At 39.2% G+C, this 11461-nt stretch overlaps 3 protein-coding genes across 3 annotated transcripts in view; all 3 read left to right on the top strand.

Moving 5' to 3' along the window:
• The first annotated feature begins 1003 nt into the window (after positions 1 to 1003).
• surf4 (surfeit 4) lies at positions 1004 to 6560 on the top strand. Its single transcript, XM_022233339.2, has 5 exons — positions 1004 to 1189; positions 1819 to 1967; positions 2697 to 2811; positions 3619 to 3662; positions 4231 to 6560. Exons 1-5 carry the CDS (start codon positions 1139 to 1141, stop codon positions 4682 to 4684), a joined length of 813 nt encoding a protein of 270 aa, XP_022089031.2. The 5' UTR covers positions 1004 to 1138; the 3' UTR covers positions 4685 to 6560.
• Positions 6561 to 6704: 144 nt separating this feature from the next.
• On the top strand, positions 6705 to 10780 carry LOC147797227 (uncharacterized). The gene is made up of 2 exons (XM_087143225.1): positions 6705 to 7085; positions 7601 to 10780. Exon 2 carries the CDS (start codon positions 7624 to 7626, stop codon positions 9316 to 9318), a length of 1695 nt encoding a protein of 564 aa, XP_086999351.1. The 5' UTR covers positions 6705 to 7085; positions 7601 to 7623; the 3' UTR covers positions 9319 to 10780.
• Positions 9321 to 11461, top strand: part of LOC147797228 (histone acetyltransferase p300-like) — a 23066-nt gene continuing 20925 nt past the window's right edge. The window contains exon 1 of the mRNA XM_087143503.1: positions 9321 to 9324. Within this exon, the coding sequence (XP_086999629.1) occupies positions 9321 to 9324 (4 nt within the window). The remainder of the gene's footprint in view (positions 9325 to 11461) is intronic.

An 11461-nucleotide genomic window follows, 5' to 3' on the forward strand; every position in this document is an offset into this window, starting at 1 on the left:
AAGAATATGAAATTATGCATGTAGTCAACCCAAAAGACAGGGAGAAATGTTTGGGTTTTCAGTCATGCATCAAATGTTATTTCAGATCTGCAGTTGGGACACCCCCCCAACACTTCCCTCCTAAATATACCTAAGACATTTTTTGGGCCGAATTTATTATTTACGGGGCACAGAGGACATCCACTTATGAAATTAAAACCATTTAGAACTAAATCTACGTACGTCCAGAAATTGATAATAACAGGATTATAAGACATGAGTCCACAAAATCCACACGTCCAGCCGCAAGGGGGGGGGATTCCTGACATGAAGACGTCTGAAATAGCAAGCAGGAGGTCATGCGTTTGAATCCCATCCAAATAAGCTTGTGACTTTTTTCGCAAGCTCTCGGACACAAGTACTTAGTATACAGTGAATATAAATATATATCGACAAGAATATAATATCAAATCAGTACTCTGAAATATGTGATTGCCGAGCTTTCAGTAACTGGGTACCTCCTGCTTGCCCTGAAGAGGGTACTCAGTTACCGAAAGCTCGGCAATCACATATTTCAGAGCATTGATTTGGTATTATATTCCTGTCGATATTCTGATCACGGTGCTACCATGGAGGAATGTGTTTTTATTCCTCCATGGTGCTACGCAGCCCTTCCATATATGAATATATATGTTTGGTAAGGGCAAACCCCGTAATACAAAGCTCTATCATTCTTAATTTTCGATCGCAGGCCTAAGTGCCTCCTCTTTTGTTCCTGGCTTAACCATCATGATGCTTTCCTATTTTGAAACATTTTTTCTAGATGGTAGTTTTCAGGGGAAGAGTGTTTTGGTCTGGAGGTGTTTGTTTTGCTTTTGTTGTTTTTCACAACTATGATCAATGGAGGGCGCTCGCAAAGCAGACGTGGCACCGGTGGTCGGGTGGGGGCTGGCTCCCGTATCAGTAATTGAAAACACACAAGCGTTGTGCTGGAACCAGCGACAAATCTAGTAGCGCGCGTGAGTGCCGCATACTGCCTATAATGTGTACAACTGTGTAGCCGTATGCATGGCCCTTCCGGTATTTTGGGCGAGAGAGCGGTCGGTCGTGAGCGCAACTGTCTCACAAAATTAGACGTTTTTGTGGTCATTTGAGGAAAATGGCCTCTAAAAATGAATTCCTCGGGAAAGCAGAAGACATAGCTGACCAGGTAATGAGGATAAGTTGTTTGGGCTTCATATTGGCGACGGAAAAATAAGTTGGATATTAAGCATGTTGCAGTGAAATGTGTCACTAAAAGTTCTGGAAAAATCAATAAAAATTTGCATTTGTTCGTGGTATTGTGCTTGTTGATTTTTTCCCCTTAAATCTCACTTTAACTTAATGAACGTCTACGCAACAATTACTAGACCTGGTATACTTATTTTTCGTCTTCAATTTTAATTATGAATCATTGTTAGTCAATGTGTTTGTAAAAAAGCTAGCAGTTAGTTAGTGACACTCAGTAAATCAGGTGTTGTGTGATTTATAAAATGTTAGTAACCAACTTTTTAGGATATAAAAACTAATATAAACTATTGACAAGTAAAATTCCCATGTAATTTGAAGCGTTAGGCAAGTCTCCAGCCAGGAGAACATCCATCCAGCCATTATCCCCCCTCCCCCAAGTTTTGCCTTCCAAATCCATCAAATTCCAACAGCTGTTTTTAGTTTTGAGTATTGCTTCCAGGCATACATTTTGCTGTACAATTACTTTGGGTGGAGAACCTCAAACCTTTTCTTCCCTTGTGGCACTTGTTTCTCAACATGTTTTACTTATTTGTTGGCTCTTTTATGCAGGTGTTGAGGCGTAGCAAGCACATCTTGCCCCATGTAGCCAGACTGTGTCTCATAAGCACTTTCCTCGAGGACGGTATTCGTATGTGGTTCCAATGGGGTGAACAACGAGACTACATAGACCAGACATGGGGGTGTGGTGCAGTTTTAAGGTAGTCTATGATCCCTGGCCTTCTCAGATCCACCAGATTCCATCCTCTTGTTCTACTTGATGTGAATGAATTTAGGACAGTTGCCCCAGGAGAACCTGACCAATTTGACCAAAAAAGACAGGATCAAGTCAGCTGAGACCCAGGCTAAGTCAGACTCAGACCAATTTGTACCCACACTATGACCCAAACTGAGCATGATACCAATTTGGAACCAAATCAGCTCGGACCCTTCTCATATTACAAACCATTTGCATGGATGGTCAGAGTTTGTAGGAATATCACCCTTGGTTGGTGCCAGGTGTTGCCTCCGGATATCTGTGAGAAACATTACTTTTGAGGAGGGTCCTATTCATATATAGTGCAGTACTTGGACAGCCGTGGTTTTTTTTTTGGTAACAGCTTTGTGTGTGATTTATTCCTTTGCTTTTGTTATTCATTATTGTGACACAGAATTGGCAGATCCTGTACCGGGCTACGGCTTGAAATTACACATGAATTTACCAGTTTTAAATATAACTGATTAGGTCGCAAGTAGTTTTCCTGTGGAGTTGAACTTTAATTTCCCCATTGTTTACCCTCAGTAATTGCAGTCACAGAAACATGAACTGGGAATGATTATAAAAGGGAAAAGATTGATAAGCTTATTGTGCTTGCATCTTGTGATGGTTTGCTTTTTCAATTCAACTGTCACAAAAATCTTGATATGGATTATTTTTATTTTGAATGCAGTACCTTATTTGTATTGGTTAACTTGGTTGGACAGCTGGTCGGCTGTGTGATGGTGCTGAGCAGACTCAAAGTACCTTATGCATGCGGTCTCCTGTTTGCCATCATTGCACTGCAGGTGGGTCGTCATTCCCCAACTCACTTTTTGAGTTTTCCATTCCACCAGCCCTGATAGTAATTTGATTCACAATTCTGCCACTGGCGGCGAGGAGTACAATTAAAAATCAACCAGTGATAATAATAATAATGATAATAAAATTACAGATTTGAAATCATGAAAATATTACAGGAGGGTTAATGATGCAGTTCATCGGTTGTAGTTATCAAAAAAATAACTGACAAAATTAAAATACTTGATTTTCAGATGGTTATGGGACTAAATTCATTGTGAAATTATTCTGTCTGGCAAGCTGTCATTTTGAGGAAAACAGTGAAAGAAGGCCATTTCCAATAATACATCTAAAGACGCATTTTTGGAAAATTTTCATTAAAAGCACACCTAAGCCTTGATAGGACACAGTAATTAGAATTTGTCAGTTCAGTGCATGACATCGCATAACTGCAATAAATTGAATGGGAGAATGTGTCCCAGATACTGAATTCAGGCTTAATTCGAAACATGACTCAGCTACTTTTGATCTGAGACCAAAGTCTTAGGATATTGTTGTTTTCAGAATGTACGATAATCACCGAGCTCAAACTTCATCAGATTTGTTCTGAGGCACCCTTCTTTAGATTTTGAGTAATTTTGTTACCTCAACAAAATGGCAAATGATGGACTGTACCTTAAAGATCAGGTATCATCCGAGTTTCATGTCTAATATTGACTCATGACTCCAACACAGCAGCTTCAAACATTAAAAATCAAGTGCTTAATTTCGAAGAAATCATCCTACCTTTATAATTTTGCCTGTTTCCTTCACAGACTGTTGGGTACAGTATTTTATGGGACCTGAAGTTCTTGATGAGGTATGTAAATGCATCATGCTGTACTTGTGACCTCTTGGTGCATGTGATTTTCATTCCTATAAGGAAGAATGTAGACCACATGCACTGAAAAGTCATAGGTGATTTTTATCCATTCAGTATTTAGTCTTGTGGATATCTTTCCATGATGTGTTGACCTGAACCCTTTACCCCTTTTTGCTAAGAACCAACCTGAACCCTCAAAACTCCACAACTTGATGGCATATTCTCTACAATTTGAATTTTATCCCACATTAAGTCTGATTAAGAAATAACTTGTCACTATCTTCCTTATGTCTTCAAAATCCTACCCAAACCTGATGGAATTTGAAGGATCTGGGAACATTAGAATGACTCATGTCGTGCTAAAAACTTTTTACTCCCCCAAATCCATGGATTTATGTGTATTTGTATGTGCAATGTAATTCAGGGGCATTGACCTCTCCACTCTGAGTGTACATTTCATGATAACATGTCCACTCAAGACATTCCAGTTGGACATGCCAGTATCCTTTACATGTAAACTCCCGTTAAAATTAGTAACTCTCCACATTATTGCTTCTTTGACCAGAAACTTGGCTTTGGCAGGCGGTATAATTCTGCTTCTAGCTGAGTCCCGTACCGAAGGCAAGAGTCTGTTTGCGGGTGTCCCCTCCATGGGTCAGAACAAGCCCAAGACCTACATGCAGCTGAGTGGAAGGATACTTCTGGTGCTCATGTTTATGACCCTGTTGCGATTTGAGATGTCCTTCGTCCAGATGGCTCAGAATCTGATTGGCTCTGCCCTCATCATCCTGGTGGCCATCGGCTTCAAGACCAAGCTGTGCGCTTTGGTGCTGGTCCTGTGGCTGACGGTCATCAATTTCTACTACAATGCCTGGTGGAACATCCCCAGCTATCGCCCCATGCGCGACTTCCTCAAGTATGATTTCTTCCAGACCTTCTCTGTCATTGGTGGTTTGCTTCTTGTCGTTGCCCTCGGTCCTGGTGGTGTCAGCATGGATGAGCACAAAAAGGACTGGTAGTTGGGTATTCATGTATGTTAACGGTTTAGCCCCACCCTCCATTTGCTGTCCCCTACCTGAAATCAGTAATGGTATCTTCTCATCAGACAGGGTCAGCTGGTGTAGGGTTTGTGAAACACGAACCAGTGCACTTCCTCAAAGGGGTGGTATGTAATACAAAAACAGATGCTTACTTGTAAATGTAAATCTAAACTTGAAGATGGAAAAAATCTTCTTGTGCAGTCCTCCCAATTCATTCTGGTACGGAATAGTTTTATTTTTAGAGTAGCAAATGTGTTGTTGCCAGTAGAAGGGGAATTAGTTTGACAACCTTTGTGAACAGTCATCATTGCCTCGTCAATACTGTACATAACGTATAAGAAAATTCTCATATTGCCAGTATTACAAGCAGGCTGGCAAACCAACGATATGTATTTAAAAAGTTAAAACCACCAAGTAAGTTTGTGGTTTGAATTCTTTGGATGCCAGCCAGAAGTCAGCAAGATGCTTGCAATGCTGCTGTTGCATTCATGGAATCATTGTGAAAATTTCAAATTTGGCAGAAGTATTTTCACCATTTTTGGATAGTTTAATGAGAATAGGTGCTTTAAATGTCTCTAAAATTGTTGGTTTTAATTCTTGAAAGTACTTTTTCCCTGTGTCGCCTTCCTTCATGGGCTCGTTGCTTACGGAGTTGGGTTGTATTCTATTAATAGTTTGCGCTGTAGCTCAACACAATTGTACAAGTAGTTAGATTTTATTGGTAATTTTCTTTTTTTTACATTTTCTTGGAAAAGTTGACATTTTGCTGTCTACCTTCACACATCACTATATTGCATGATGTAACTTGTAACAAGTCATTCTGAAGTGAAATGTGCACTAACTATGCGTTATTCATTTTGAAGTTTATGTGGAACAATTGCTGTAGTTGACATGTTTGGTCTCAGTCTTTGGTTGGGAGGATCCCGTTTTTAACAGTTAACCTTTCTTTACTCTGTGCCTAAATGTGCTAGCATTACAAAGAACTATCCGAATGTTCAAAAGGGTAATTAACAAGAAGTAATTTCTATTGAACTATTTGGCAGCAAATTTGTTCATAAACTGTGCTGCTGTGTCTAGGTTTGTGTGTATCGAGTTGATTCTGGCTACTAGAGGTGCACATGCTTAGAGAGATTTAGTTATTTGCTGTTTTGTTCATTGCATAACTTCAACTGTCTTTGGCTCAAAGTTACTTGGAAAATGATAAATTGTCATGGGAAGTGTTTCTACAAGTCTACTAAAACATTGATACAGATTTGTTTTTTAATATTAAATATTGAAACTGTGTTAAAAACCCATAAACAAATAGGCAGTGACATTTGGTTTTGTGAATGCTCTTGTCAGGAAAAAACCTGAAAGCTTTTATAAAGTGATACATGACTTGTATTACCGAGAAATGAACTTATGGACGAGTGTGCTGTTCATCTCTTGATGCTACAATTCTTTTGGTCTATTTCATTCTATTTTCTGAAAGGGAAAATTTGATAAAGGAAGAAAAATCCACTGTAAACTAGAGAACTTGGCAAACCTGTATTTTGAATGGCATTGTTACAGAATTACAAGAAGTTGACATGTTGTGGATTAAACTCTCATTTAAATAGGAATCTTTAAAAAAAATGAGTGGATCTATAAAATAATTCATCCTTTCTAAGTTAAAGGTACAAGGGCAAAGTGATTCTCACACAAACAGGAAAAGCTAGAGTGGCATTCAGCCATATAGTGTGGGTAAAATACACACTTGTGCATATTTCTGTAATTTGATTCAAATAAATTCTAGGTGTGACTGATCCGTCAGATTTGTCATCTTTAGGGATCAAAGTAATCTTTGCATACTGTATTAAACACAATTTCAAGTGGATATCGACAAGAATTTCTTTACAGTTGTTTGGTGTTGCTGAGCATAACCTAACAAGGCCTTTTGTTACATTTATATTGTTGGCTGTATCAGAAATATCAGCAAAGCACAATGAATGCAGATAAAAAAACTAAGAAATGTCATTGCAAAAGTTTTTGTTTGCGTCAAGTTGCATACATGCATATCGTATTTCTAGTCTCTTATCCCAGAATTCATTCAAATATGTGGCAACAGCAATTCAATAGCTTTGCTGGATTCCTTATTTCTCCTTATTTCCCGCGTGTTTCGTAATACTACAGCAAAAAAGTTATTGAAAATAATGTATGTTTTTCATCGAGCTCAGATCATAATCTGAGCTAGCTGTGGTTAACCTGAATGCCGCCCTCTTGCGTTCGGCAAATTTATGTTGACCTTTGACACATAAGCGTTAGTCCGCCATTCTTTGCCCGGGGGATGGATTTTGTCCTTTCTTTTTTCTGCGTTATTCTTGTGAATCTTTTATTCTGAGCTGTTCAACTTAAACCAAAAGTGAGTGTAATATACATAGAAATTGCTAAACGTGTTTTGATGAAAGTTTCAACCAAGGAATCGCACAAAACAACGTGCTGTATTTGTATTATTACTTTTGAAGGGCCAACATTGCCCAAGACAAGGGACGGTTGCGAACTTGATTATTGACGGATCGTCAGTTGTAACTGTCAAACCATAACATTAGACATTCGCAAGTCGTTTCAGAAAAAAAGGGGAAGTGAAATTTCGCTCTCATTTTGTGTAAACAATTCTTTACTCTGTGTAAGCCTAATTGATGTCTCATCATGTTCATGTTCACTGTACCCTTCACATGCTTGAGTGTATTAAGTACATGTGCATGTGTACCATGTGTACATGTGCTCATAAATTCTTAAACCTTTATGAACCCCCTTGGTTTTCTTACTCTGAATGTGATTTATCAGAAGATTCACATACAAATACATGTAATTATGAGTGTTTGGAATAGTACAAATGAAACATCTGTTACATGTATAATGCTGTCATTTTGGCAGGATTTCAGTGGACTTTAGCCGAGATGGACTTCAACAAAATTGAAGCAGAGGAAAGGCACATCTTTAAGTTGTGGACTTTGTGTCGTGTCTGTGGCCAGGCAGGTGAGAAGCTCCAGTACTGTTTGGATAACTACGCTGATTTATTGGAGCAGCTGTATGGCATTGACCTGACCAATGACGACCCAGCAATCCATCCACAGATGGTCTGTCAGAAGTGTCGTCTAGTCCTACAACAGTACCTCAAGAAGCCTGCCAAATCCAAGAAGCCTCCACTTCCTGAACTCTACACATTTTATAAACACAGCGAGGAGTGCTTTGTGTGTGACCGAGCCTCGGGATTGCTCCCTAAGAGAAAACTGTCCATTGATGTCGGAGAGTTGGCGGCACAGGCCAAGATAGCTAGACAGGAGACTGGCCAGTCTAATATCCATGATGACAAGAACTCTGAGGATGATGCAGCCTCCAAGAAAGAGAACACAGAGGAACTATCATCGCAAGACACAGAGAGAACTAACGTTCTCCTGCAAGCTCTTCAGGGAGCTGTAGTAGATGAGACCCTTGTTGCTAACCCTGAAGAAGGGTTGGAAGAGCCTGAACAAGACGGCTTCACTAAGTACGTTTACCTTAACATGATCCGCCGATTCAAGGCTCGCAGTATCAAGGAGGAGAAGGCAAAAGAGAGCATAGACATTAACCGTTTCAATCAGAAGAACTTTGCTTATGCGTTCCTGACGTGTGCCCTCTGTAAGCGACTGCCCTTGAAACCAGTCAGCACAGAATGCAAGCACATATTCTGTGAGGCTTGCATCAGTGATTGGCTGAATTTCGGCAATGTCTGCCCAAAATGTGAGGAGGTGATCGTGGAGCTGTCTGATGCGACGGAACAGCTGAATCACCTATATTTGCTCTTGGATGCTCCTTGCTCATTTGCCAGCAAAGGATGCGAAGCGAAGCTGAACCCTTTTGAAATCATCGCACACGAGAAGGAATGCCCATACAATGACAAAAATGACAGTTCAAGCTCCAGCGATGAAGAGGAAGAACAGGAACCTGAGGTCGAGCGCAAAGTGTCACCTCGCAAGAGAAGGTCACTGCGATTTGTTACCAAAAAAGTAGCCAACTCACGCGTGGAAGACATTGTGAACTGCCTTGAGAAGTCTTGCAGTCTAGCCAATCTAGACAAAATAGACGTGTTGTTCTACATACTGCGGGAAGCTCTGGCTGAGGTTGACGATGCTCGGGCCAAGAATGTTGATCTTCTCTGGCAAAACAAGATGAAGCCAGTCCTAACGAGAGGGAGAGGGAGGCCGCTATCAGTGACGTCACTGACGCCTAGTTCAGCAAGACAGCTGAATCGTAGGAAAGGTACTCCCAGGAAAAGGGGGCGACCGCGAAAGACACCCGTGAAGATAGAGAGTATTAGTAGCGAAGAAGATGAGGAGGATGAGGATGAAGCCGAAGAAGAAGACTTGGAAGAGAAGGATGCCACATGGAAACCACGGTCTGCCATCGGGAGGAGACAAGTCAGGAAAGATACAGAGATAGCAGAGCAGAAAGAGGACGAGGATGCCACCAAGGAACATGATTACTCAATGAAGAGGAAAGAAGCTGAAGAATCTGAGATCCAAGGTGACATTGACACAGAGAATGTTGTGGCCCATGTAGTTATTGAGGATGGTGAGCAACAAATTCTGGAGGCCACTGTAACAGTTCAGTGAAAATGAGTAAGGAAAGCAATGAAATATGAAGATTAAATAAGGTAACATGCCTCTTCTGCTTTGTGAAGTGAATGCTTGAATTTAGAGTGTTTCTTACATTGTTCATGTACATATGTTGTAAAATACGTATTCTGCATGAAACCTTTGCAGGCTCATGTAAATTTGTGCAGCAATTTGTAATTCTCTGATGATGGCACGCAAGTATTGATAAGGTGGACCATTTTGCACATGTGAATCTTTGAGATCGGGGACATTGGCAACAGTGGAAACGGTCTTCAGGTATGGATATACACAGATTACACAGATGAACCCTAATGGTAACTTGATAAGGGGACCAAACACAACACCCTGCTGATAACAAAGAAAATTATTAGGTCCCAAGTCATATTCTGTTTTTTGTTCATGATAAAACAGGGTCTTTTTCCTTAACTTGGTGATTGGTAAAGTCCCAAGGACCTTGTTTACATGTATATAAAGGCATTTCACTGTGTGATGATATTTAGATACATGTATAAAAGTTAGAATCACAATCGCATCACAAACTGATGCCTTGGCAAATCTCTGCCACATCCCGTCATGCCCTTGCCCCACCACCAATCCACCATCCCATCTGTATTCCTAATGAAACCACTAGGCGATGTGATTAGCTTAGCAACTTTGACACACACATCTACATGTAGATAATTTATTTAATGAGTCCTCTGATGGTAAGAGAAGCATTTCTGTCTTTTTGCTGGGTACATGTTTTTACAATGGGTCTCTCCTCAGTTAAAAGACCGAAATGCTGCTTTGTAAATTCCCAGCGGTGTAGAGGTGTCAATATGGTTCCTGCACCTACAGGACAGATAAATTCCATGACTCTTCCATGACCAAATTATGAAAATCCACGACCCAATAACGCAATTTCATGGACTATCTGGAGTTGCGAATAAAATCACACATTTTATGTACTTACAGTATATCTGGTAATAGAAATCACACACTGTGTTCGAAAAATTTCATGACTTTTCCAGGCCCAGAAAATGAAAAAAAAATTTCCATGACTTTTTCATGACTTTCCCTGTGTCAACTTTCCATGAACTGCTGATCTTGCAAGTAACTAAGAAATGCTGCTGATTTCCCTGGGTCTACATGTGTACATTAAACTTGAGTTGATAGCTGTGTTGCATTCATCAGTGTAATGAATTCCAAGGGAAAACAGTTGCTTCTAATTGGTTTTCATACTCTTCAGTTGAGCTTGTAAATAATTGCTTAATTAGAAGTTGGAATGGAGCAATAAGGAGGTGTACATGTATTCTATGTTCCATTTTACTTTATTTTTTCCCTGGTTTTACGAAGTGATTACACAAGATTTTGACTAAAAATTTAAGGTGCAAATCTTTCTTCAAAGGCATATCTGAGTGATTTAAAGAATAGTAAAGATTTGTCAAATTGTAATAAAAAACCAAGAAATTTAACCCCATGTCATTTTATTTAGATTTTGTTTTTTTTTTCAATACATGTTGAATGAAAAGGTGTATGATGCTTCTAGGGCTTTCTTTAACTCTTAGTGATTTTGGAAACATCTCACTGATTAAATATGTTACTCTTGTCTCTTCATTTTCACAGATAAATAAATGTTTAAGAGTTTGGGACAATACAAAAAATTAATCACTTCTGAGTATTTTGGAAAAAATTTGCAATTGCAAACATTTTAATATAATTCGCAAGGTGGACCCCATTACCAGTACATTTCTGATGAAAATCTAAAAATCCCTATTTTTGCTCATTTTAGTGAAAGTGACAAGACAAACCCCTTACAACTTGAATTTCTGATGAAAATAAAGAAAATCCTCATTTTTGCTCATTTTCATAAAAAAATGCCCAGACTAAGAACTTACAATTTCAATTTCGTATAAAAATCTAAAAAAATCTTCATTTTTGCTGATTTTGATGAAAATGCCCAGACTAACCCCTTACAACTTGAATTTCTGATGAAAATCTGAAAAATCATCATTTTTGCTCCTTTTGATGAAAATATGGAATAATCCTGTAGACCTTGAATTTCTGAAGAAAATCTGAAAAATCTTCATTTTTGCTGATTTTGATGAAAATGCCCAGACTAACCCCTTACAACTTGAATTTCTGATGAAAATCCGAAAAA

Source organism: Acanthaster planci, linkage group LG11 (genome assembly GCF_054643075.1).
Source record: "Acanthaster planci isolate LZ-2023a linkage group LG11, COTS_SCS, whole genome shotgun sequence".
Classification (NCBI taxonomy): domain Eukaryota; kingdom Metazoa; phylum Echinodermata; class Asteroidea; order Valvatida; family Acanthasteridae; genus Acanthaster; species Acanthaster planci.

Excerpts from the sequence above, each read along its gene's own strand:
- LOC147797227 (XM_087143225.1), top strand. The coding sequence starts at position 7,624 with ATGGACTTCAACAAAATTGAAGCAGAGGAAAGGCACATCTTTAAGTTG.
- surf4 (XM_022233339.2), top strand. The coding sequence starts at position 1,139 with ATGGCCTCTAAAAATGAATTCCTCGGGAAAGCAGAAGACATAGCTGAC. Across the intron at positions 1,968-2,696 it reads GGGTGTGGTGCAGTTTTAAG|TACCTTATTTGTATTGGTTA; the intron begins GTAGTCTATGAT and ends TTTTGAATGCAG. Across the intron at positions 3,663-4,230 it reads GACCTGAAGTTCTTGATGAG|AAACTTGGCTTTGGCAGGCG; the intron begins GTATGTAAATGC and ends TTCTTTGACCAG.